This window comes from Aulostomus chinensis, chromosome 15 (genome assembly GCF_037954235.1).
Source record: "Aulostomus chinensis isolate RoL2024-O1b breed Wild chromosome 15, RoL_Achi_v1.0, whole genome shotgun sequence".
In the NCBI taxonomy this organism is placed as follows: domain Eukaryota; kingdom Metazoa; phylum Chordata; class Actinopteri; order Syngnathiformes; family Aulostomidae; genus Aulostomus; species Aulostomus chinensis.
The window spans coordinates 7,498,001-7,525,918 of NC_141334.1; the positions used below are offsets into that span (position 1 = coordinate 7,498,001).

Below are 27,918 nucleotides of genomic sequence, written 5' to 3' on the forward strand. Positions count from 1 at the left end.
TGTGTTAAACGCATCGCGACAAAAAGCTGCGATTTCTATAATAAAAAGGGTGAAATGCACATGAACCGCCCGTAAGAACTGATGCCCTCGCGTTCCTCCTGTTCTCCCTGCTGTAGTCCTTGAAAAAAATGTCTTCTGATTTGTAGTTTAACTTGAAATACGCATATGACTACAAAAAAATACGCTGGGTATCTTCAAGCCGTTCTTTTTTTTTTTTTTTTTCCTCCCTTCCCTCCCTTGCAGATGCACGCAGCTCCGCGCTCCTCGCCTGCTCTGTGCTCAGTCTGGAGTGGCGCGGCTGTAGCAGCAGAATATTTTGGTTGTAAACAGAGACACAGTCTCCATGCGAAACGTGGGCTTTTAGGAGACGGCGAGTGACTCGAGGAGGATTTTTTTTAATTGTTATTTTTTTTTTATTGCGGAGAGAGGCTCGTCTCATCAGCGGTGAGGGAACACGATTTTCTTCAAATTTTGGAACTGGTTTTGTGCCCCCCCCCCCTTCCCCTCCCCTCCCCCTTGCTTGTGCGCGCGTATCCTTTAACCTTATTCGTGTTTTAGAGCATATATTTTCTTTCTTTTTTTTAGGGGGGGAGGCTTCACCGTAAGTACTATCTGTGGGTCTGATGGTGATTGCTTGTCTCTAGGATACACAAACTGTCTCGGTGGCGTCAGGGTCTTTTGGTAGATGTCAATTTTGCCTCCTTGGAAAAGGACTACGGTGCGATGTGAGGGAAATATGAGGGTTTTATTTAGCAGCAGCAGCTGAGCGGAGATTAGGGCGACGGCAGTGGAAGTTAAATTGTACTGCATATAAAATGGGCGGGATAGGCTTTATAACCTATTCAAATTGTCTGCGCCTGGACGCGTTCCGTTTCGCCTTCACTTTATTTACAGGCGAGGTTGATTAACTAAAAACATCCATTTCCGTTTTGAGAGCTCCTCGACAGACAGATCATACATGTTAGTTTTAGTGGAACGGGTTTTTTTTTCCTCCTTTCTTTCTTCTTTCTGTTGTTGCTGACAGACTGAGAGAGTTCAACTCACTACAGCACCGCCAATGAACAGTGAGAGAGAGACCTGCGCATATCGTCAGCAGCCGCTTCTTCAGCCTCAAGCTAAAAATTCGTCAGATCTGAGATCACAGTGGATTTTTTTGTTTTTTCTTCTCCTCATTCAGTCTGGCTAGAAAAAAGATATTCACAAAAGTTTGAGGATATAGGCAGAGGACACCGAATATACCCATCTGCTGTAAGTGTCTTGATATATGTGTATAATATGTGTCTTTCTCGGCTTTTGTCAGGCTGAAGAAGGGACTCGGTCCTATTTAGAAAAAAAAAAAAAAGGGGACGGTTTGTGCTGCTGGACGCCGATTGAATTCAAGACGAGTTTCGCTGGCGAGATGCGAGTTTGACGTCGAATTCAGGGCCGTTTTAATGGTATTTTATTTATCTTATACGGCGAATAAAGCTGCGTTTTCTGGCTTTCACGGGCAGCAGAGCGGCTCCAGCACCGCGGACAGCAGCGCTCGGAATAAAACAGCATCAACGCACATTGCTTAATTACTCCGCCACGCACGAATGGTGGGATATGCCATGCATGTATTTAGACCAGCCTTGCAGCGATGCCAGTTGCATGCTAAATTTCAACCCGAATATATTCATTCCTACATGGCAGGGGAGAGGGTGACATTTTCCTCTGAATAACTTAGAAAGTGAGCTTGTGCGGGATTTTCTCCTCCATTTGTTAATCTGCATCATCCCCGATTAATCAAATCCTTGTCAAGCAAAGGATTTTTTTTATTATTCATTTTGACTGAACATTGTATGTCCTCCGACTCGTTCACGGTGCACCTTGGAACATCACAAGCAAGTAACAGGGGGGTATTGTCTATGTGCTCTTTACGCCAGTGGCAGAATTTTGTTGGGAAACAGTGGTTTGGCGCTTTTTTTTGATAAGTAAGTAGGCCTAATTGATCCTCTGGTGGACACATTGATTACGCTTTCATGAAGAATACACCGTAAATCTCAACGTTTTGCCTTTGCATGTGCAATAGAGCAGAGCGGGCTATTGCTTCCATACGTTATGACCCGACTGACATCATAGTTTAATGATTGAGGAGGGAGCAAGTGCTCTTATTTTAGGAGGATTTGGGTTTGATATTGCGGTACCGCGGCGTTTCACATTGCAGGGTATTAAGGGAGGATGTGCACAGGTGCTACAAGCTCACACAGGGTGTTTTGTGGTCGATGATGTGCTGCCTTGTTATTTCTTCGGAATTCTCCCGAATGCAACCATATATTTAGTGCCAGTTATGATACATACACACACAGCAGCTCCTTTTCTTCATGTCGAGGTGCACACGTTCTCTCCTATGTACAATATGTCTCTGCAAATATGACACCTAACTGCAAATGATGATGTAAAATCTTTAAGGTGAGTGTGTCAGGGGGCACAGGTATGGGCCATTTGCTCTGATATATGTGAATATAGTGAGTGATATTAGGAAGCAAACTTCATGTGAAGCATCTGTAGGGATAGAGTGCATCTCTGTCCACACTGGCTGGCGTTCTAAACGTGAGTGTTGATGTGGTGAAATGTTGGGTGTTATGATCAAACGCTGCCTCACTTGGCAATGATGTTCATTCTGTCACTCTTTGACCTCCAGCAGTGAAAGGTCCCCCATATTGCAACAATGTGTGGACGGAGCAGGACGGCCTCTCTGTGTCTGTGGGCTTGCTTGCTCGCCGCCAGCTGTGTACTCGGTGGGAAAAGGTAAGTCATATTTGCAAATTCATATGTACCCGCGATTAAACTGGTTAAATTCTATTGGGTAGGAAAGCCACGAATCTGAGACGTACGAGGAAGTTTGACATAAATGCAGCGGAGGTACTCTCATGGCGTCTTCACTGTGGTTGGAACTGGGGCATCCCCACAGGACACCGCCATGCTAATAATTGCATTGGGGTAATAAGATGTGCATCATAGACAGAGGAGATAAGGAGCCAAAATAGCCACCCCTCACATTACAGGAGTGTTTTTGGTTCGCTGGCCTGGTGGGACAGACACATTTAAATGCGCAGCCGTGAGACCTGGACTGCGCATGTGTTTTTGTCAGTGGCTGCGAGACAGCAGGACCCACGTTCAGACCCACTCCTCAGAGTAAACAACGAGGTGTCAACAAATCAGTGGCAGGATGACTGGATGAGAGACGCCAGTGATCAAACCCACTCAATGACCCCCAGTTCCCACTCCATTCAATGTGTAGCTAATCTAGAAATTAAAAAAAAAATCTGAATCTGGCTCCACCCTCTTGGATTAATGTGTATAACGTCAATAAAACGCCAACACTTTCGGTATGTTAAGTCTACGCGAGCTCATGTGACCTCTCATCCCGTCATGGGTCTTCTTGAGAATCCTGGAGAGGATGAAGGGATCAGGCTTCTCTGCCCGGTTGAATAATTCAGTTCAACTGTCACTGGTAGTTGGTTTGAACGTCTTGAGCTGGTTCAGCTGGTAGTAACAACACACACACACACACACACACATACACAAAATAAATCACAAAAAAAACCAAAACATAAGTTTCAATGTACACGCCACACGCGGAACAGACGTGTCCCTTTTTACAATGAAAGAGGCATCAATTCAATGTATCTGATTAATCATATCCATACAGTTGAGGTGTGAGATGCAGTGACGAGCTAATGGAGGGTCTAATTTATGAGCTTTGATATGTTCTGCATTGAGCACATTAGAGGAAATCTAAAAGTACTGATTAATACTGAGCGGCTGTCACTGCAAAGCAATTTTCTCCCGCAGATTTACTGTATAATCCAGTCCCCTTTTTGAAGTCAAATACAGACACACACACACACACACACACACACACACACATACACACACACACACATCTTTCTTATCATCCCAATGAGTAATCATCGACTACTAGAGTGTGTTGCCAATGAAAGAAATATCTTTATAATTAAATATCTGAATATGATTGGGGAGAGAGAGATCCACAGTAAAATGGAGAGAGAGAGAGAGAGAGAGAGAGATTGGTGGAGTGTGTGAACAGCACTGTTGCTGTTCAGATGACCTGTAGATGGGGATGGTGTACAATGTTATGTGAGGAAGTGGCCCCTGGCTGACAAACGTGTATTATTTCACAGCACCTTTCGCTTTTCATTTTCTTTTCCTTTCCTTGACTTTCAACCCTAAATCTCCTCCAGTTTCCCCCCATACACAGTAAAATGTCCCCCACAGTGTTTTAAGCTCAAATTCTAAATATGTAACTTCGATTACTGGGGTCAGATTTATTCGAAAGACGGTGCAGAATAAAACTACACCCTTAAAAAAAAAAAGCCAAGGTCATTAAGGGTCAACATCATTTCTACTAATTATGATTAGAGTGGACACATTATCTTCATGTATTTCCAGCAATTAAGCACATAATCATCATTATTTAACTTGAGAGAGCTGAAGGACATCAAACATTGCTTGTTTTCTGTGCTGGTGGACGATATTGCATCTCTGCAGGCACGCCACAAATGGCATTGGTAAATTTGAAATGACTCAATAAATAGAAATTACTGGGATATGAGAGGAGGGAAGATGGCTTGAGTTTTATTTTATCCCGTGTTAACCCATCATGGATGTCATTCATGCTTCCACACATTTTTAGCTTCTCGGATCTGAAGAGAAGAAATTGATACTTGTTTCAAATTTGATATCAAAACTGATATTTTGGAAGGAACAGATACACACTCATCTCTACTAAGAGGGTAAAATGAACAGCAGCTCACACACAATCTGCCTCAATCCTACAGCTTTGAAAATAATCTGTCTCTCCGTCTCAAACTCCCCCTCCCCAGTTTTCCCTCAACGGTATCTTCACCTTTTTTCGAACTCGTTCCACTCCCCCTCCTCCGTTCTCTCTATATCTTATTTTCCTTGTCTTCTCTGAGAAGGTTTTCTTACATTTCTCCAGATGCCACCTTCCCACCCACGTCCCATCCTCTCCCCGTTGTAGGTCCTTGCTAAATCATCACGCTGACCTCTCCCTCTCCTTGGAGTTGTTCGGCTACAAGAGCTTGTTTCCAAACATTTGCTGTTTATTTAGCACGCACCAGTGCGGTTTGCTATTGGCATAAAGGGGGGGGGGAGAGAGAGAGAGAGAGAGAGATATGATTGTTTAACTGCAACACTCGATTGCTGGAGACTTTTATCTGATTATGATCAGCTCAAACACACATGCAAACATACAGTATGGATGAATGTGTACACAGGCTTGAATATGCGCACACACGCTGAGCCCAAAGTACATATATACATTGGTTCAGGTATGCAAATAAACACATGCACACACACCAAACACTCCTGCCGCAGCCTGCCGTGATGATACAAAGTGTAATTAGAGGTTATATTCTGGATTATGAGTGTGTTAAAATATTTATGTGAGGAGATGCTCCTCCTCTGCTCACACAATCACTGATTATGAGTGACTTTGGCGTTGCTCAAAGCATTTTGTTTCATGTTATTCAAAGAGTGCACATTCAGCATGGCCTTTGTGAACTAAAAGACCATATCAAGGAATAAATAATGTATTATTTTGCTTGGCGTGTACATGCACATAAAGATACATGTATACATGTGTAACATACAGTTTTCTAAATCAATAACACATGGTACTGTGGCTTTGTGGGATATTTTCCTAATCCATCTCTGAACAATGGGTTCAGTATGACCTTTAACCTCACAGTGACACACTGAATTATAAATTTGGCAAAAGTAATAGAATGTGTAAGTGTCCCAAAGGATTTGACAGTTTTGTTGTTCATTTTCTCACAGTGTGAATCATGAAGTTTCCTGCTCTGCTCCTTTACTTCAACAGAACAAACTACTGAGCAGACGCCTACTTTTTTTTTTTTTTTTTTTTATGATTCATATCCAGAGATTCTTCGTACTCTTTTGGCAGTTTTGACTGTGGTTTTTGGATTCAACTTTCAATCTCCTTTGCTTCTTTGCCAGCTCTGGGCAGAACGGCATGACAGATGAGCAGAAAGATAACACTACAGTATTCACCAAGATCTTAGACAGCCTTCTGGATGGCTATGACAATCGTCTCAGGCCAGGACTGGGAGGTCAGTAAACCCCAGTCTTTAAATTCTGCTCTTGGTTTTCACAGTGACTGCAAAACTGAATCATCGGCTTATTGCTAACGCTAACTTTTCTGAGTTTATACCTACAACTGCATCATACAGTAACTACGCAGGATAATATCCATATGACTAAATCTTATAGGAGTGGGTTTGTTTTCAATGTCTGTTTTTATGTGATTGTTGGGGGGAAAAAAAAGTAGAGTGCAGACTCATTCTTATCTGACACTGCTGTGAAACAGTAAATTGTCAAAAAGCCAGCGCTTGCTATAGAACACACTGAATGCCTTTTTATTATGTGGGTTCCCATTCAATCTATTGTCAGCTGTTCATTATTAGAAAGAGAAACAAAATGGGAGGTAGACAGAGTGACTATTCCAGCCGCGGAGGATAAGAGGAATGGATCCAGAAAAAAATGAGAGGAAAAAAAGGGGGGGCTGCAACATTAATGTAAAAATTGGTGTGTATATGTGTGTGCGTGTGTGTGTGTGTGTGTGTGTGTGTGTGTGTGTGTGTGTGTGTGTGTGTGTGTGTGTGTGTGTGTGTGAAGGGCACTGAGGATCTTGCACTGTGATGCAGGAGGCATCAAACAGACAGGAGAATAAAAGCTAGGTTTGTCAGGGGTTCAGCAGAAATTATGAGCTATGAAGGTTGTCATTCATAAATCATGCTGTCATATTTTGAAATCAAAAGCCTCACACGCACACCGCCTCGGCCGCTGCTTTCAAATGAAACACACCCTGGCTATCAGGATTATGGAATAGTGGCATATTTTCCATAAAACAGCAATGTGTGACTTTATTAAGAGATTGAATCAGTGTCCGAGTTATGGAGCTGACACTGAAACCAATACTAGCAGAAATGGTTATCGACATCCAAAACGGGGTTGTTATTATGTTTTAAAACAATATATGTGTGTGTGTGTGTGTGTGCGGATTTGTCTAAGTGTTTAAAAAAAATGTCAAATAGATTGAATGGATCAAAGGTTTTAGCCAGGTGGTCTTGTATTAACAGGTAGTTAGGGGATAATGAATGCCACTGATAGTCACTCACTCTGGCAATTTCCTGCTTCAACAGAGCGTGTAACTGAAGTCAAGACTGACATTTTCGTGACTAGTATTGGGCCAGTTTCGGACCATGACATGGTAAGACTCTCTCCGCCTCCGTAAATGTCACTAGTTTCCTCACATCCCCATCCCTCCACTCTCCCAGATTCTTCTTCTAACTTTCTCCAAGCTATAAAATGTGTGTATTTGTTTGATGATTCAGTCCATTAACTCCTGGTGTATCAATAAAACTGTCATATGTCTGATATCTATTAGCTGGTTCGCGTTGGCTAATCACACTCTGGGTCGTAAATCTGACTGCATGTGATGCTGGCATGCATGTTGAATTATGTTATGATCTCTGACTTAAAGCCCAAACTATTTCGTTTGTTTCGCTCGGAGTCAATCATCAGTTAGAAACAGGAACATTGGTCCTATTCTTACATACTTCAGGATATTTAACCCTCAGTTTTGTCTTATAGGAATGAAGCAAAGCCTGATGGCTACTTGTAACCAAACTATAAACCATGTGCTCACGATCCAGACCAACGCTTGGTAATCCAGATACACTTTGATTTGAGCTCAAAAGTAACAGTAAACCCTCAGGTTCGGGGCTTTAGCACCGCACCAGCCTTTTGGTTGAAGCACTTACAAGTACACAACAGACCTCAAACGCAAAGTTGCAAATATCCTTTAAGGTTTGCTTCCTGCAAGATGAAATTGAGGATTAAAAACAATTTGGTGTTTAAGAACAAATGAAGGAGGCTCAATCACATTATTGTTTTGTCTTCACCCAGGAACCTTAGCTTGACTAGTGACAAATCCAGTTTACTATAAAAGGAGTGCTGACCCCTCCTTCTGTCCTCTATCTACCAGCATGTATTTACCTGCACACGTAGCAACACCTCATCGTATGAGTTGCAGGGATTTAGAAGGTCAAGCCATCATCAAATTTCATTTTAGGTTAATGATAAACACTCGAGGGCCGAACCTTGGAAGAGCAAGTGGCAATTAAGAAGAGTTGCATCAAAGCAACATTTAAATATCACATTCAAATTCAACATAACAACATGAAATATTCTATGTCCTTTTCAATATGCCACATTAGATAAATTAGCTCTGGGCTGTTCAAACAATCTTTGCCTCATGGACTGGAAACTAATTAATCTCATCCAAATGTCCATATATATATATATATATATATATATATATATATATATATATATATATATATATATATATATATATATATATATATATATATATATATATATATATGTATTTAACAGAGAGAGAGAGAGTGAGAGAGAGGTGCATGCAGGAAGTATGCATACTCCATTTGGAATCATCTTACTGACGGACGAGACTCCTTTGCTGCTGTGTTACGGGCAGAAGGAACAGCTGAAGAACATTCTCTCCATCCCCATCCTGCTCGATTACCTTGAATCTCTGTTTAACTCTTTATCTAACAGTATGAGGCTGTGTGGAAAGAGGAGGGGAAGAGAACAAAAAAACAGGCTGCACTGTCATTTTTACAGGCTTCCTTTTCTCTGTCAGCCACTCATGTGGAACCATTAAAATCTGCTCTCAGCTATAGTCATTAGCTGACTTCAGAATGAAATGTCCTCCTAATTTCATGTCCGGCGCTTCCTTTTTGTGTCCAGTATAATTTAGATTACTGCGAAAAGAAGTTTCCACAAAGATAAATTGTAACAATGATCATTTTTGACACTTAAATGGCCACATAGTAAATGATGCTCCATTTGTATATAACGCATTCATCTGACCACACAATGATTATTAAGAAAAATGGAGAAAGAAACCACACTGGGAACAATGGCTATATTCTACCAATGCAGTCATTCATTTATGAAGGATATCAGGCAGAAAATCATGCACCTCCATCCAGCGGATCCTCCTTATGTTTACCAAAGCCTTTAACATGAAGAGACAGTTACCAGCAGGGAAACTAGGCCAAGGCTGCCATATGAAAGTCAAAGTGACGTGAGGAAGAAGAGGGGAAAACTGAGAACATGTAAAAGGGTAAAGAGGAAAAAAACAAGGTTGCATGACTCTTCCCAGAGCCAGTTAAAGGTATAAAAAAAAAAAAGACTACAGGGTCTTTTTTGAACTATGTTTGTGTCTCACAATTTACCCGCAGGAGTACACTATTGACGTCTTCTTCAGACAGAGCTGGAAGGATGAAAGATTAAAGTTCAAAGGACCCATGGCCGTGCTGCGTCTCAACAACCTAATGGCCAGTAAGATCTGGACCCCTGATACATTTTTCCACAATGGCAAGAAGTCAGTGGCCCACAACATGACAATGCCGAACAAGCTGCTGCGAATTACAGAGGAAGGAACGCTGCTGTACACTATGAGGTAGGCTGACATGTTTTACTACGCCAGCGCAGTAAAGTACATCAGAGCCAGTCAGAGACATAAAATGTATTTATGTACATTTCATCTGCCGAGGAGAAAGAAAGAGGAGTTGAGGGCGTATTGGATCTATTTCATCTGTGATGGGTGCAGTTTAACGAATAAGCAGTAAATGAATTATGAAAACAATGATTGCAGCTCAATGGTTGGGATAGAGATGGATTTATTCTAGTTTTCTATTTATCGCGTTTGTATCTTAGTAACCATTGAGAACAAACCAGGCCCTGTTATCAATCCTGCTCCAGGACTCAATGTCTAATTGATAAATCAGTGACCATGCTCATGCTGCGCAGGAATACTTCGTCCCCTGCAGTGCAAGATCTTGTTTGCTGAGTGATTCTGATTACTTACAAGGAAGCGCTAAGGTTTAATTTCCATATGCAGATGACTGGTGACTCTAAGAGTACGACCCACCAAGGTAATTGAAACTTTTGTTGATTCGCCCGCGGTGAGATGCTAATATTATTGGTTTCTTGATACCCAGACACGTGGAATAGCCCAGTGCAGCTCAGAGGTAGATGCAGAGACAGCGAAAGCCTATTAGCTGGCTTGATTTGTCCTGCCCAGTTTTCACAGTCTTTCTTAACTCCGCAGGAAAAACAAAAAAAACCTACGTTTTCAATGGTATATGGCACATACTGCAGACTAATTCTGAAATGGAAGTTTTGCAGAGTTCCTGAGAACACTAAGGTTCTCCTTGAGATGAATGAACTTGTGGTTGGGTCACAAAGGCTCACAGAGCTACTGTACGTGGACATGCGTTAGGCCTTGAAGAGGAGGGATGTATAGCTGCACGGATGATAACATTTAGTAGAAAGGGTCCTTCATTGGTTTCATGGTCTTTTTTTCCCATTTGGTTGAGAAGAGATGACATGGGAAATCTGTGGGCTTCCTGTGGAGCTCCACCTCTATCTTATATTAATTGTAAATATTACTAAATATACTTTATGATTTGTTGTAATAAAAACACTACCACTTCAGGACTACATTTTTATTAATTTAAGTGTTTTGTTTATGTATGGATTGATGTGTACCACATAAACACTCACAATATATTCTTCTCCAGTTTCACCAGCATTATAGAATGCTTTGCTGGATTTGTCACATCAGGGATGTTACCTGGTTGTATAAGGCATACAAACAGCTCAGTAACCTTCAGCGCAAGGTGGGTTTATAGAACCCTTAAAGAGAGCGCTGACCTCCGCCTGCACCACGGAGCTATGTTGTTGTGAGGTGTCTAAGGCAAGGATAGTAAGACATTTGTTTTAGCATGTTTACAAGCCAGGGGGAGGGGGTAGAGGCGGAGCCCATATTGCTGTCACAGATGAGCAAGATGAGGGATGGATGGGAGATTAGTGTGTCACGGGTGGCCTGACATGCTGTTTTTCACCAAGCTGTCAGAAAATAGAAACCCACAGCTCAGGGAACCGGAGCATTTCTGTCGGCTTGGGAGACGTAGCTGCACTTTGACTGTGTATGGCGCTGAGAGACTAGAAATAGTACACCACATATTACTGTTGCTGTGTACTCGTACCTTAATTTATCCTGTGCTCTTTTTTTCTGTATTTATTTACTGTTAATTTGTTGTCCATATCTGTGTGGATCTTTGTAGGCTCACTGTAAGAGCAGAATGCCCCATGCACCTTGAAGACTTCCCGATGGATGCCCATGCTTGTCCTCTGAAATTTGGCAGCTGTAAGTGGCCTTTTTACTCACACACAGTGTTACATTCATGCAGATAAACACAGATGGACGCAACACACACACACATACACACAAGCACACACTGTCACTACCTCGTCCAACTGGAAGTGCGACCCCCACACCAGTCCCAGATAAGGGATGACAATGTGCTAACAGCTGTTCTCCCAGAGGAACCGTCTGCTAAAGCCCCTCTGGTCTTCCCATTCAGCGTTGCCAGGCCCTGCAAGACCCTACAAGACCCTGGCAGGCATGCAACCCGGAGACCTGTGTTTATTCAAGGCAGCAGTCTCTGTAATATTTCCAGAGCATCACACCAGCTGCTCGCTGCTGACAGCTACCCCTACCCTGCATCATCCCTGAGAAGGCATAACAAGACTTAGAATGATGGAGGTTTGAGACAAGAATAGAGAAGGGGAAGAGAGCGAGTGAGAGCAAACATGCAATGAAAATGAAACAGATAGAGAAGGGAACTGAAGTCGCACTGTCTTTTTTGCCATTCTTGACACAAGCTGTGCAGCCTGAGTGAGAGGACGTAGCCTCAACCCCCTTTAGATTGGATTCGCTCCCTAAATATTTCAGTGATGAGCTCTCTTCCTCGTGCTGCAGTCGAGCCATCCTTTCCCCAGCCGTGGTTGAGCCACACTGCAGTTTTGACAGGTTGGGTGGCCAGAGGGAAGGAAAGACTGAGTTAGCTGTTTTAAGGTCATGTTGTCCTGTTGGGATGTTGTTTGTTTCTTTCCTTATAAGTTGGGGGGAATGGCATGGCATGACGTGACATGATATGATGTGACATGACATGGCATCGTTTAATAAAATAAGACAGTTTTTGAAAAGAGGCAACGCAGTAGGAGACAGGATTAGATAATAGAAAGAAAAAAATAAAGATTTGATAGAAGTGAAGATGAAGTAAGGAGAGACTCTACCAAGGTGAAGTAAAAATAAATAAATGCTTCAATAACAAATGAGACAAGACAAGCAGAACTGAGATGAAAGCAGACTAATCAGAGGAGAGAAGCAAGATGAAACAAAAAGAGGATTTGAGCTCTGTGTGGCCTTGTTTTCCACTCGGCATTCCTGGCTCCTCCTAAAATATAACCTGCAAGGCAACATGAGACGGCAGAAAAACAACAGCAAAATTGTTCATGCTCTTTTTTTTTTTTTTTGCTCTGATCATCCTTCTCAGATGCCTATACTAGAGCAGAGGTGGTGTACGTATGGACCAGAGGGGCTGCCCAGTCTGTGGTGGTGGCAGAAGATGGATCCAGATTAAACCAGTATGATCTGATGGGGCAGAGTGTGGATTCTGGTGTGGTGCAGTCCAGCACAGGTCGGTTGTTGCAAATTTAAAATCCTTTTATTTTTTTTATATAAATAAAGAGAAATATCCAGACTGGATGATTTTACCGCTTAGACACAATATCCATCTTGCTTATTGTTCAGATGATGGTCTAAATGATCTGAAAATAAAACAGTTTGACAGCTGTGTGGATTCATCTTCTTTTCAGTGGCATCAGTTTGTCACTAATGGCAGGCCATGTCCTAGATTCATAATTTCCCTACTGGCCATTGCATTTTTTTTTTTTTCACCTCCTTCTTTTGGTCCATTGATACTGGCAAAAATAAGTGACAGCATAAAATGGGTGACCTGTTTGACAATTTCTGCAGGCTGAAAATAATGTTGAAGACAGCTGGAAACCATCAAAGCAGGCTGTGCAACTGGCAACAAGCACCTACCAAGCTTGTAGCTATAAGCTAAGCTAAACTATATATATACATATATATATATATATATATATATATATATATATATATATACATATATATATATATATATATATACATATATATATATATATATATGTATATATATATATATATATATATATATATATATATATGTATATATATATATATATATAAACCCGAGTGATTTTCCAGAGATGTGTCACTGCAACAGTCCTATTCTGGTTGTGCACACACTGATGAAACGGATTAGGCCTTGGTATGGATTTTTCTAACACGTGACATCCATATGTGTGACAGTAAGTCTCAGGTGCAATGAAACTGATGAATAAAATACAACAGAAAAGAAAAATGTAAGACTATAGGATTGGTCAAAATAGATGTATCAAACATATTTCTAAAATAAAAGGAAATTAGGATTATGTACATTGCACCTGAAACAGCATTTCGAGAGTTTCCAAGTTGTGTAACGAGTCATATTTTGGAGCGAAACAGGATTGAAAGATGATAAACTTGATGTGAATGGAGCATCCTACCAAAATGAGGGAGAGAGGGAGGAAGAGAAAACAGGCTGAGTTGGCAAACAGCCACAGACACACTGACCCACCATTCTAGCATGCTAGCAAGCTAATGTAGCTTAGCTTGTAGGCTCAAACATGCTGCTACAAGTTAAAGATTGATTGACAGGTCGACACCATGACATTACTAGTTGATACATGCTGATGAAAGCACATAACATGTTCTGTTTTACAGGATGAATACAGATGGTTTTTTATGTTAAAATAGAAAGAAATTTATATTCTTGGCAGAGACTGTTGAACAGGTGAAGAATATACAGTATTTGTACTAAAAAGGGATATGGTTGGACTTGAAAAACTGTATTTCTTCCTGACTTTCTCGTGCCTTTTGTCTTTGGACCACAGGGGAGTATGTTGTGATGACAACCCACTTCCACCTGAAGAGGAAAATTGGCTACTTTGTGATCCAAACATATCTACCCTGCATCATGACAGTCATTCTCTCCCAGGTGTCTTTCTGGCTCAACAGAGAGTCCGTCCCTGCCAGGACTGTCTTTGGTGAGTCATCTGCCCTCCTCTCTTTCAAAACATCTTCGAAACATATGTGGGTACAGTCAATTGCCAGAAAGTATCAAATCTGCGTTTGGAATATTAATGTGACAGCGACCCATTTCCAATCTGCAAAGACTTTACGCATGGCAGAGGAGGTATGTAGAAATAAAACTCCACCTTCGATGATCATGAAGCCCATGATTTTATGGACAATTATTGATGTATAATTCTACAAATGTCCTGAAACATGAGTGACAGTAGCCAGCTGATATGCTACGCCCCCCCCCCCCCCCCCCCCCCAACACTGCTAGCACAAAGGAGTTTTGGCCTCCTTGCTTGTGCGTCCAGTGTCATGGTCATGTGACTGAGACTGTTGCAGGATTACCTCCATGATGAACAACTCAAGCTAAATGCTGGATGTTGCCTCTGTCCCTATAAAACATACAGTACAGTATGCAAAGATAGTTTTGACAACAGTGCGGTGAAGGTCTGGTGAGGTGTCTCATTCTGTGTTTAATTGTATTAAAAATGTTGTTTACATGTGAAACTTGCACTGGAAATGATAAACGTACAGCGAGTGTAGTTGATAAGTTGAGTGCTGATATCTAGTGGCGGTTTGAGCATTCCATCTGAAAAATAAATACCAAAATCCATCTAAATGGATAAACAAAATACATGGTACGACCTCCTTAAATCACAAAGAAGGGATTTTTCTACAATAGTTTAATGACACAGAGTTCAAAATGATGACAGCGTTAAGTTAGAATGTTGCTTATCCTGTATCATCTATCTTAATAAGAAACAGTGTAATAGTCAAACGTAATAACGAGGTTTAATTTTCTGGAATTGTGTGAGTCAGTAATGCTGCAGTATAGCTTCGGGCTCAATACGAGCGAATGTATAGCAAACATTTTGTTACCATACAGTTGTAGCAGCAGTCAGTGATTCCACACTGCAGCTTCTTTTACTTGAAAAGCTATTTTTTTTGTATGCCACAATATGCTAGTATGTGATCAATATATTTTTCTTTCAAATGTAAAGGTTGGGATAGTTCACTGTTTACATGGCAACATGACTGAGTTTAGTTCTGATTCAACATCACCAGGCTTTCTGAAAAGGACAAAAATAAAGAAATGGTTCAGCACTTAGAGAAGTATATTTTGCCAGGAGTGAAGCTGAAGGCAGGAGGGGATCAGGGGGATACAAGGGGACAAGGCTTGATTCTAAAGTTGAAAAAATACAATATATGTTCATTTCCTAACAGAAAAATAAAAAGGTTAAGTTGTAGTTCCAAACAGTGGCTGGGCACAATGACTTCCTGGAGTCTCTGCTTGTTGCCTGGCAACGCCGTGATGATGGCAGTTATATCGATCTTCTCATCTAACTCTCGGCAAGAAAGCTGATAAGTGTATTTCTTAGTTTTCCCACATTTCCCCTGAACCATTCCTTGAAAGGATATTAAATGTTAAAAGACTAATTGAACTGCATATCTTAAAACTGCATATTCAGTCCACAGTGGTTTGTATAATATTTCTATTCAATTCTATTTTACTTTAGTCTGGTCTATTCTGTCTCTGCACCAATGAGGTGAACAAGGGCTTTAATCAGCTGCGGCTGGCTGCAGGAGAATTTCAAGCAAAAGGCTCAGTGGGAATTCAGATTTACATGAGTGTGTGTGTATGTGTGTGTGTTTGAGAGAGAGGGGGGGGGGGGAGAGAGAGAGAGAGAGAGAGAGAGTGTGCCTGCTTGTGTGTGATGCAAGTGTCTCTCTGAGTGTGTGCTCACACAGACAGAATGTTATGTGTACGTACGTGTCGACACATGTGCATGTGTGTGTTTGTATGTGTGTATCTGTCTGTCTGTCACACTGAGGTCTTACATAATAGTGCCCAAAAGGAAAGCTCTTGCTAGTCTGCAGCATACTCTGTAGCAGCAAAGCACAGCAGCAGGCAGAATGTCCTTGAGTTACCTCACCCCACACTCTTGCTTCCTCTTCTTTATTCCCTCTCTATCGTTCTCTTCTCATGGATGTCAGTGTCTCCCCTGGCCCACTTTCACTGAAACATTATACAGGCACCATATTTTGCTTCTCTGCACTCTATCAGGTTTATCACCATCCCTGCAATGTTTTAAATGTTTCGGGATGTGTGTGTGTGCTTGTGTGTGTGCGTGCGTGCGTGTGTGTGTGTGTGTGTGTCACACAGCTAGCTACCTGTGTTCCTTGTCACGTGTTGAGGGGAAATGGGGATGGCCTAGATTAGATTCAAACAAGTATCTAGGGCATGTGTGTGTTCCTCATGCTATGATTGCTGGTTTTGCTTCATGGAATTCCAGGCAAGCAGCATCTGGAAGCACGCACACTCACACACGTGCATGTACACACACACCCCAAATTCAGGACAGCGTAGACCAATACAACATCCCCATGTACTAGGTAGGTCAATCTTGCAATTAATATGCATCATCTGAGACAGCAGATGAATGACTCTGTTCTTCAAAGAGGTTAAAATGTCAATATAGTTGTAAATGAATCATTAAAAAGACATTTGTGATCTTTTATTGCCATCTTAATCTTTTTTGCTATCATCCAATTCAAAGATTTATGTGGTAAATCAAAGTGTTGTACATGTGTCTTTGGTGCTGTTAGGATGAAACGCTCCACTGTTATGTCACAGAGGTTCTTAAAGCTGCAGTAAATCTTTATTTTGAAATGCAACATCGCATACAAGCTACCTGTTTATATTTGATGTTAACATAAAAAATATTGCATCGCACATGATAGATTAATGTATGATCCCAGTACTATTAGCTGTGCGCAGGGGCAAATGGGTCTCAGTGGTGGAATCTTATTTGTAGGGACTTTATGTAGCTCTATTTACTGAGAATTTTGAGAGCTGTGATGATGCTTTTCAAATAGGGCTGTGTAATTAATCGAATATCAGTCTTCATCACATTCTTGGTTTCCCACAACAAAATGGGCACCATCGACTGAGATACTGACATTTTAATTTAATTTTTTTTTTGCTCCCCTCAAAAAAGCTCTACTACATGTCAAGTCAAGCGCTTCCTAAACTAACAGCTAGCCACCAGGCTTTTGATGGGGATGCTTTGGCTTTACTTTTGGGGAGCTGTCATGCCGCTGTGCATGGACCCTGCAGTGGCAGACTGTGCAGACATTTCCTGGATGTTTGGATTGCAGTACAGAATAATGTAGAATATGCAACAGAGTGCAAAAGAATCAAATGTATTGAGCAGAAGGGAAGAGCGAGTTCCCTGAATTGATTACCATTGTTGTTTTGAAGTATTTCAGAGTTTGGAGGAGAACTATTAAGCAAATAATATGCAAAGAGGAAAGGTGCGCCATGAAGCAGAATCTGAATGAACTCCACAAACTTGCACAGTGATGAAAGTATGAACGCCAGGAATTGTTGCCTTTCCAGTGTGCGTTCACCCAGCAGCAGAAGTCTGTGCAGACATTTCCTGGATGGTTGCGTTGCAGCGCGCAGTAGAATGTGATAGAATTATATAGAATAATAGCCTGCAAAACAAGTGTAAAATGAGCTGAATGGGTTTGAATTTAAGAAGTTGGATTTTACACAAGCGATATGAACTAAATATTCTGCGTGTACATGAGACTTAGTATCGTTGCTAATGACACCTCACTGAATTCCCATCCTAGATCGGTGGACGTCATGTGGGACAACAGGAAATACAGGTAGACCTGGTTTAATGTCTCGCCATGTTCTTGTTCTTGTACACTGCCGGGCACTATGAAGCAGGCAGCAGAGTTCTCTGATAAATGATGAAAGTGATTCAAAGATGTATTCGCTGTGAGGAGCAGAGACGAGAATCACTGGAGCCCACAGTGGTCATTGATTAAGATTTCAAAAGGAAATTAAGTTTTTATATCCATCATTTATGTATCCTGTTAGAGAACAGAAAACACTCTTCTCCCTCCACATCATGACTTTTAAATTCATTGCTGTTTTCACGGCTGCACACCACGTATTCTGCGTGTTAACGGCTCTTGTATGTTACATAAAACACAGCTGAATTACAGAAAGATATCCATCTGAAGGATCAACATATGGATCCAGTAAAGTTGCTTGGGATTAAAAAAAAAAAAAAAAAAAGGATTGCAGAGTGCAAAACTCTCCCAAAAAATGATTTTCATATTAAATTTACTTTGGAAAACAACAGGGATAAGCCTATTCACATAAAATAGCATTCATTTCATAAGGTAGCAATCCGATGGCTCTCCTGTGATCAGGTTTGTTTCCGATGCTTACGTCCAAATACTACAAACAAACTCCATTAACTTGAACAAATGCAGCAGTGAAAACACAGTTTGAATTACATTATGTGGTGATGAACAGGGCCTCTGCACTAAATATTTTTCCTAAAGCCTGCCCTGTAGATGAATAGGCAATTTAAAAACACAGCAGTGGGTAGAGTTATCTTATTTATCACTCTGCCGATTAAGAGGCTGATTAGTTTATAGTTTGGTGTAGTGGAAAACCGTCGGCAATTTATTTATTTGCAGTCAAATGAAATTCGAAAGGAAACAGCCACTGATGGTGCTGATATGATGCTCTCTCTGTCTCTCTCTCTCTCTAAACTGTTAGGGACAGCAGTGCTCAGAGGATTATCTCTCTCTTTCTCTCTCTTCTCTGCTCTTAAAGAGCGATTGGCAGGGTATTTATTGGTTCTCCCAAGATGCTGTTTAATGTATCTGCTCATTAAGGAGTAACACCTCGTGTGTGTGCGTCTCGGGGATTGTATGTAGAGACGTGCGAGTATATTTGTGTCAGTGTGTTGTATTTGCTATACAGGCACATGCTGGATGTGTCCCAGTGGGTGCTCATAAAATTATGATTACTAGCTGTTAACATTGTCGGCAGGGCTGTTATATACCGCATGTATGTGTGGCACAATTCTGTCCTGATGGCGCAGTCCCTTAAATCAGCCGCCAGTCAACACGTTGACGCATTTCTCCATTTATCCAAGTCAGATATCTCATTTAGATGTGACGAAGTGACACTGAAGGCGATGCGATCGTGAGCCAGATCGCCCTGAAGCTTCGGTTATTGATAAGGCTTGAATAAATGAGCAGCTGCTGCGAAGTGGAGATGTTGCCAGCAAAGACAGCTTCGCTCCCCAGACCACTTTGAGGACTGTAAAACGTTGTCTGACAACCCCCAACACAGCAGTCACATCCAAATTATACAACATTAGTAGCAGCATTAATAATAATACCAATAAATGTAACTGTATAGCACTTTTTAAAAGCAATGTTTCAAAGAATAAATGTAAGATAAAAGAAGCAGTGGTGAATCAATGCAATGGATATTAAAACTGTGCAGTACAAAGATGGTCAATACGGTTATAACATTTTTAAAAGAAGGTGATAAAACAAGTATGTGCACACATAAAGGCACATAAATATTTCCTGTGCTTGATCTCCACATACACACTGGAAAAATACATCCTTAATGAATTAGTTTTAAAAGGTTCTATTGTCTAAATATAAAATAATACACTTTTTTTTATATAAAAGTGTTCCCCAACAACGTATGATAACATGATGATGACAGCATAGCTAAAGATATAAGATAAATACTGAGATGATCCCCCTTTTATTACTGGTCATCAAACCCTAGTGGTCCAACTCTGCATATCACTGACGATTCCTGAATATAACGTTTGTGTTGTTACTGTTTAGCTACTTGGAGCTTTGGTGCATCCCCTGTTCGATAGCCATGAGAGCTATTATGAAGTGGAATAAGGCTCGTAGGACCATTCTGACCTGTGTTACCTGTGTTACTATATGTCAACTAATACTGAGCTAAGAGTGTCATTTGTGTGTCCATGAAGGCAACACCGCTTTTTACAATTTATTTGCATGAATTAAAATCATACCATTGATCCTTTTTTTAAAAAACAAAACAAAAAAACAACCAAAACATCATCATGTGTCACTTCTTTGAAATCATGTGCAGACTATTCAGTGCAGTACTGTCCTCGCTATTGTATTTCTATGCTTTCTCGACTGTCAGGGACAAGTCTCTGACATCAAATCCCTGCAGCTACTTTGAACAGTCCATCCTCACTTCTCTACTCTTCTGCATGGAACAAGCATGTCAAACAGATTAGATTAGATTAGATTAGATTAACAGGAGCAGGCGAACACAATCTGTACATTTTTCTACTGCTAATATACTGTACGTGCAAGTACTATCTTTGTTAGCCCTTGTTACCTCTGCCGAGACGGTAACATGATCACAGCATGTTCGTTTGTTAGCGAGATGGCTAAAATTGAATGGAATGAAATTTGGTGGAGAGAATATGACATGAATAAAGTGATGAAGTTTTAAAGGTGATCTGGATCAAATTGTCTGGAATTTAGATCGGGAAACTTGTTCTAGGCCACGGGCAGGATTTAGCTACTAGCAGTATTTCTGTACTTCCGATAAATTTCAATCAAATTCAATGTGAAGAGGTTGAGAGAAGAATGCTTGGGCTTGAGATCATCTTGATCGACCTATATTCAGCAGATCTCATCGTATTAAGCTTCAGTTCGATCGAGTTCTGAATCAGTGATCTGGAAGACCTCTTTTTCTTGGTTGAAGAAAAAATTATGAACAGATTGTAATTTTCACATTGTGTATTCACATACCTTCCTGGGGGTCTGTGCAGTTTTACCAGTACATACAATTTCAAGTCGAATAGAAAGTACAGAGTAAGCAGACGCCCCACTTCCAAAGTGCTTCTGACCTCGGCCCACATTTTGGTTGTCGTGTTTAATTGGATACATACTCAATCACAACCCTGACGGTGGCAAATACTAGCCCAGAACCAGTGAGCATGAGAGTAGAGAGAGTCTGAAGGCTTCCTCTCACCCAGGGACTTGGCTGTGGGGCTCAGTGGGGAATCCTGCCCTCTGGCTCGAGAACACTCCGATTTAATCAAGCTTGTCATTTAACGAATTGTCAATCAAATGCTGAGGTTAGAACCCCGGTCATGAACTGAGCAAACAATAAATTGTCAGAAAGATCAATCATCACGGTAACTTTGTACACGATGCTGAAAATAAAGTTTGACCCCAAGGAACACAAAGCACAAAAAGCCTATTTAATTATCTATTGTTTTTTTTCTATTATTTCTAAGCGTGGAGTCATTTATTTGCTAATCTGCAGCTTCTCCTGTTGACAAATAAAAGCCAATCAATCTTAGTCTTATAAATATTAAATCAGAATTCTATATGCTTTACCTTGTTTTCTCAGAATCCTATTAAATAAACACGATCTGCTGCACATTTTCCAGAAATGCACATTTGAACTTTTTGCCTTGGTGTAGTCAAACTTCCCTGCTTTGCTGAGGCAGCAGTGATAACTCTCTCGCTTTGAAAATAGTCTGCCTCACCTTGTCATTCATCACCCTAAATCTCTAAATTAGTTTCTCCCAATTTGCTGCCTTGCACAATCTTTCTCTCCATCTTGACATTTTTTTCATTTACCTGCAGTGTGTGTATGCCAAGTATTCATCATGTTCGGGGTCTATTTTTTTTATTCTTTTTTAATGTTGTGGAGACAAAAAAAAAAAAAGTCCATGTAGAGTAAATGATGACATTTTAGGGTGAAGATTGTGTTTAAATGTGGGTGTACGTGTAGGGTTAGAGAAGTAGAGGTTACGGTGTGAGTAGTTTTCAAAGAAATTACTGTAATATCCTTTGAGGAAGTAGAAATACTGTGTGAATTTGAATGTGAGTGTGCAAACAGTGGCGAAAACCTTGTTAGAGGATATGTATCATATAAATCAAGTGTCAATGCATGTGCACACAGAACTAAATTAAGCAGAAGGGACTCTCCAGAATTGAGTTACGCCACTATAAATCCAGTTAGAACTTTCCAGATCAGTGATTTTATTCATTAACAGCCTTCAAAACCTCCAGTCTATTAGTTACAACATGTCAGATCGAGTCATTTTAAACCAGCTCTGGAGTCGTGTTTCAATGAATCAAATTGCTAGTTTTCTAAATTATTCTGAAGAAGGTCCTTCATTAAACAGACAGACTCAAATGGGAATTGTTCTTCCAGAAACATACATTCTCACCTTTATAAAATAGTCACACACACACACACACACACACACACACACACACACGAGCAGAATGTTAACAAGAGCACACTATGCTCAATAGAGCATGCCAACAACAAAGCACAGCAACACTTTATGACAGTGAAATACATGTTTTGTTCCAGTGTTTCTTTTCTTTTTCCGTTTATTTTTTTTTCTCTCTTGCGGTAATAAGACATTGGAGGAGTTGGAAGACTGGTTTCCATGACAACAGAGCTGGTCAAACACAGTAAAATATATATGAATCTAAGCATCTGGCCCTTTAGTGAGGACTTGTGTAATACCCAGTGGAGCTGCCTTCATCCTCCCCCACAAAATTAAGTGATTTACTGGCAAACACAGAGATTGATAACACTCCGTTTCCACCCACTGTTGCATCCACCTTCCCTTACCCGCCTTCATCCCTTCCTACACATACAGGCATTGCTCCTCCTCTTAAAACATATATTTTAGTACTTAGTTATTCCCACAACTGTCACTATGAACCATTATTAATCTTCCTTCCTTCCGTCTTGCCTCTGCGACTCTCAGTGCAGACGCAATGGATGTGAGGTGCTGCTCTTTTGTGCTCCAGCACCAGCTGGGGCCATAAGTACACATGATTGCTGGCTAAATAACTTTGCACTGGCAGTTCTCCAACTGAGAATGTTCTGCCACCTACGTTATAAGCTCTGACACCTTGGTCTTATGGAGTTATGCGCTGTGAATCTCAAGAAACTCTTAACACCGTGCCGGCGCTTCCAGTCAAACTATGATATGATAATTTTACACTTTAAAATTTGCACTAGAGAAAGAGCAGTAGCTCAATTGTCTTCTTTTAGGAAAAGTGCAGGTACTGTAGTAGTGCCGTTGTTGTTGTTGTTGTCGTTGTTGCAGGGCATCTGACATATTTGACTGTGATTGGAGCCTCATCTCCTCATCTGAGTGATTTTTAGTTTAACATTTAACATATCATTATGCCATCACCTGCATGACGAGTTTACACCATGACCTCGTGTATAAAGGCCTGTACGTTTCTATTTCTTCCTCTGTGCTGGTGTGGATCTGCTGTCCTGCAATTATACTCCCAAACGTTAATTGGCAGTGAGTCTTTTATGCTACTGTATTGAGTTTCTTTGCGTACTTCAAACTATACTGGCTGAACAGAGCAAATAGTTTCAGTGTTTGAACAGCTTGCGTTGACACGTAGCTACACAGCCGCTTGGATCCGGAACAATAAAATTTATCACAGAAGAACCGGAAATCAACAGCATGATGCTGGTCGAGCAGCTTATTATTGTCTCTTCAAATGTCGACGCTGAAGAAAACAAAATGGCGGCAGAGCTCAGGTGCGCGTGTGAAATACGGATGAATCCGACACACCAGGTAGAACTCCGACCTACTTGAAAACGTACACCGGCTGCATCAGAGGCCTTATTCAGTTCGGTTTAATGACCAATCATTTCTTTGGCCTTGACTAACAAGAACATCATAATCATCCTTTATGCTTCATGTCACCGAGTCAGCAATGCCAAAAGCATGTGAAAAGAGAGTGGGAGGATGAGGAGAGTGTGATTCATCCCTCTAACACATCATCAGAATTGAGGAGGAAGAAGGGAAACAGTAAGTTTACAGGAGACATCAGTGCCAGCTTGTGTAGCTTGAGGGTTTAGACAAAATAAGCAGAACAGTATAACACTTAACTTCATCCAATGAAATTTCTGAGCAGATATCAAGCCTGTAATAGCCAGTGCTGCTTTAGAGTAGGATTGAGTATAGACACCTTGTGGCCATTCCCTCCTGCAAATCATCATCGGGAAATTTTCAAACACGGTGGAAAAACAATTACATTTGAAAGTAGTGATGCCCTTGTCATGTTTTTTTGTTTGTTTGTTTTTTGTCCCTGACACCAATAATCTTTGCTTGGGATTGGCCAACTTGGTTGGTGTTGCTGTGCTTTGTTAAAGCAGCTGGTTAAGCTGTTAGTCATTGGGTTTGTTCAACGAGGCACGATAACAACTCTCACGGACAGTAAGAACATCTGAATCACTCAGTTCTACCATGTGATTCAAAAGAAGACAAAATACAACCTCATATATTATCATCAATTTTAATGACTGGATTAACTGACACATGGTGCAAAGACTGAATATTTATTCTTCACATAGGACAAACTTACAAAGTCTTGAAATAATAACCGCCTGCTTCTTGAACCCTGTGTGGCATTATGTTGTCACATTTTAATTAAAAAGCAAAGAGGCCGCCGTCTTTATTGGTTTATGAGAATTAGTTTAGCTCTAAGGTTGTCAGTTCACTCATTGCGATGAAAGAATTTCCACCAAAAAAAAAAGAAGACTTTTTCACAAAATAGATTTTGTTTTGAGCCTCATTTTAATCTGATTCTATCATGTGCTGTGTAATGTGTGTTTTGTGAAGAAACATCTGTGTACATACAGCCTGTACGTGTGTGTGTGTGTGTGGGGGGGGGGGGGGTACTCTGCATATTTTATAATTCCTGTACAAGCCAGCTGTTCTACAGCTCCCTTCGTGATACTGATTTGGGGGATTGTTTCCTGCTTGGGTTGCTGTTATTTGGTGTGTAAACCTGCAGCCGTCTATTCTGTGATGAGCAGCGCCTCATTAAATATGCCCTGACCCACTTCCACTCATACGCTTTCTCATCTTTAGCAGTAAAAGATGCCGCTCTGTTTTGCAATTTTGATTCCCCAGTGTTGACACGTGAGACCCACATTCTTGTGTATTGGTGTGCGGGTTAAATGGAGACGAATGCACACGAATACGCACTTGCTTTACGACAGTACCTAAACAGTGTCCTGTATTAGCACATTAGACTCCATATATTGTAGTTGATCGAGCCCTGCAGTGTTGAAAATAGTAAAATATTACATGCAAAAAAAACTTCACGTGAATCCACTTTATGAAGGTCATCCCTTACGATGTACATGCTCACTTGTTCTCTCTTCTGTTTATCTCATGCATTTCTGATAGACAAATGAGTATTGATACTGAAAGAAATTCAAGGAAACATTTCTGGCCAAGGATACAAACCCTCCACACTAGACTCAGCGACTCACAAAAACAACCCCACAGAAAGAACCACACCATGGTCAGAGGTCACATGTCGCTCTTGTCTCTCCATCTGCCTGCAGGAGTGACAACTGTCCTGACCATGACCACACTCAGTATCAGCGCCAGGAACTCTCTCCCTAAAGTGGCCTACGCCACAGCTATGGACTGGTTCATCGCTGTCTGTTATGCCTTTGTCTTCTCGGCCCTCATCGAGTTCGCCACAGTCAACTACTTCACCAAGAGGGGTTACGCCTGGGATGGAAAAAGTGTGGTGCCGGAGAAGGTATTCGAATCCCTTTCATAAATGGATGGGGTGCATGCACAGACAATGGCAGCATAAATTCTTCTAATTCCTACAGTTTCGCAGTGTCTGCACCTTTGTTTACCAAAACAAAAACCCTAAACTCCTTTCTCAGTTCAAACTGTTCATCAAAATGTCCATGAATTAATGTTTCCAGGAAAGGAATGGCCCATCAACCCAATGATCACTAGTCCCTGAAAAACATAAATTTCTAATTAACGAGTGGTATTATTTTGCACTGGCTAGTTACTACGTAACTGCTGAGGGAGCTGAACCAAGCAAGGAACATTCACTTCATCTCATAGAAAATTAAAATTTGTGTAACATGACAATCATAAATAGTTTAGTGTTCATTCTTCACTGCCTTATCCTTTTTTATCACTTTTCAGTCAGTAAAAGAATTGGTTTAACGCTTTTATGGTGCATCTTGTAGAAATTAATATTTCTCATCTTAATACTGTTGTTAAATGTAGCGAATATTCACAGCGCTGGTATCACTCATCAGCTGTGCTGCATTTATCAAATGTATTGATAATGATGTAACCTGAACTCTTTATCATTTCATTTTCCCCGACATTAACCCCGACAACAACACAAAAATAGCAAAAGAAGAAGAAGGAGTCCCTCCCGAAGAAGAACAACACCACAGCCTACCCGGCCGCGACTGCTACAGCCTTCGCCCCCAACATTGCCAGGGACCCTGGATTGGCCACTATTGCCAAAAGCGCTCCACCACCCCCAACTGAGCCCAAGGAGGAGCCAAAGCCCAAACCCCCAGAGGCCAAGAAGACCTTTAACAGCGTGAGCAAGATAGACAGGATTGCCAGAATAGCCTTCCCTCTGCTCTTTGGGACCTTTAACTTGGTCTACTGGGCAACCTACTTGAATAAGAAGCCCAAATTGCAGGGGATCAATCCACACTAATCCATGTTCCATTCCTTTTAAATACTTGTAATTATTTCATTTTCTTTCTTATTACTCAAGAAAAGTTTCTTGTTTTTTTTTTTTTTTTGGTTGTGTTTGTTTTTTCAGACGAACATGGTGTCCATGCTGGTATGAATTCCCAGTTGTTGCAATGCTTCTAAGTTTACCTACATTTTGAAGGTTTTGAAAAAAACAAACTAGGTCAAAAAAAAAAAAAAAGATAAAGATAATGACACAGACTTTTGAAAGGTTGTTCAGGTCTGGGATGATGCTACTAAGAAAGTATTACTATAAATATATAGCCAAGAGAATGCTATTCTACAACTGCACATAGCCCAAACTTGTTAGGGGCTTTTGTTTGTACATTGTACATTTCTTCTTCTTCTTTTTTTTTTTTTTTTCAGGGTTTGAGTTATGATCTGATCTTTGTGGGGGCCTCTAAATTAACCAATTTTAGGTTAGCGAAATGGATGCGATTTCTATGAAAGAAAGAGAAAGAGAGAGAGAATCAACACACTCAACACACACAAGATGTCTACAATACTGCAACAATAGATTCAATAGTCCCGGATGAGAAGAGCGATTCCAGCTAGGTGATAGTCTCGTGTATCTCTGCCAAAAAAACATTGTCGGTTTGCATTTTTCTCCAGTAGATTTACAAAGCTTAAATAGAAGAGGCAGAACATGAGTAGTCGATGATAATGTAGTTTAAATTTTAAAAAAATAATTCTCTTACAGTAAAAATTTACTAAAATGGTCTGTTCCCAGCAAGCTGCAATCCTGAAGCCCATGATCAGGTTAAGAGTTAACACTCATTACACTTAGAAATGTATTATTTCTGCTTAAAACCATGCGTTGGCTATACATTAGAAACCCCACAGAAGTATGTTTTTACTGCACCGGCTCCCACGTAACTCGAACCCGGATTATTTCCTCGTATTTTTGTTGAAACACAAACATGGTAAAAGGCACGAGTGTATATGCATGGGCAAGGTATCCTTTTATTTAGGTTCATTTATTCAAAAAGCAGATCAACGTTGACTGACAGTTTCAGTTTATTTGATAGAAGCAGTAAACAGCTAACGCCCAGTCTCTGTCAGAATACCTTCCATTCTCTGTAGATGTTTTATGAGAATATGTCATTCTTCAAAATAGGGTTTCTGCAATAGCAATAAAACATGTCTCAGTGGACACACCATTTATTTAGGGATATAAAAAAAATACAACTAAAATCATCTTTGTGCTCAGCATTGAAAAGAATTCTTTCCTTTTTTCAGCATTGTAAATATTATCAAGTGTTAGAGATGTCAATATTCTGTTTAAGCTTTGCA

General features: G+C 40.7%; 1 protein-coding gene across 4 annotated transcripts; it reads left to right on the forward strand.

Annotated features, from left to right (window-relative positions):
- The first annotated feature begins 249 nt into the window (after nt 1-249).
- Nucleotides 250-26,696, forward strand: gabra1 (gamma-aminobutyric acid type A receptor subunit alpha1). Of its 4 annotated transcripts, none has more exons than XM_086227133.1 (10): nt 250-444; nt 2,666-2,772; nt 6,028-6,140; nt 7,233-7,300; nt 9,363-9,583; nt 11,253-11,335; nt 12,528-12,671; nt 14,011-14,163; nt 25,443-25,645; nt 26,267-26,696. In XM_086227133.1, the coding sequence occupies exons 2-10, from the start codon at nt 2,693-2,695 to the stop codon at nt 26,585-26,587; spliced, it is 1,386 nt and encodes a 461-aa protein (XP_086083259.1). In that variant the 5' UTR covers nt 250-444; nt 2,666-2,692; the 3' UTR covers nt 26,588-26,696. The 4 variants fall into 4 exon arrangements, with proteins under 4 accessions (XP_086083259.1, XP_086083261.1, XP_086083258.1 ...); XM_086227135.1 differs by having other exon boundaries at nt 2,669-2,772; XM_086227132.1 differs by lacking the exon at nt 250-444 and adding an exon at nt 612-1,248.
- Nucleotides 26,697-27,918: the final 1,222 nt, after the last annotated feature.

Coding starts and splice junctions, on each gene's coding strand:
- gabra1 (XM_086227133.1), top strand. CDS start 2,693: ATGTGTGGACGGAGCAGGACGGCCTCTCTGTGTCTGTGGGCTTGCTTG. Junction 6,141..7,232: donor TCTCAGGCCAGGACTGGGAG/GTCAGTAAACCC, acceptor CTGCTTCAACAG/AGCGTGTAACTGAAGTCAAG. Junction 14,164..25,442: donor CCCTGCCAGGACTGTCTTTG/GTGAGTCATCTG, acceptor ATCTGCCTGCAG/GAGTGACAACTGTCCTGACC.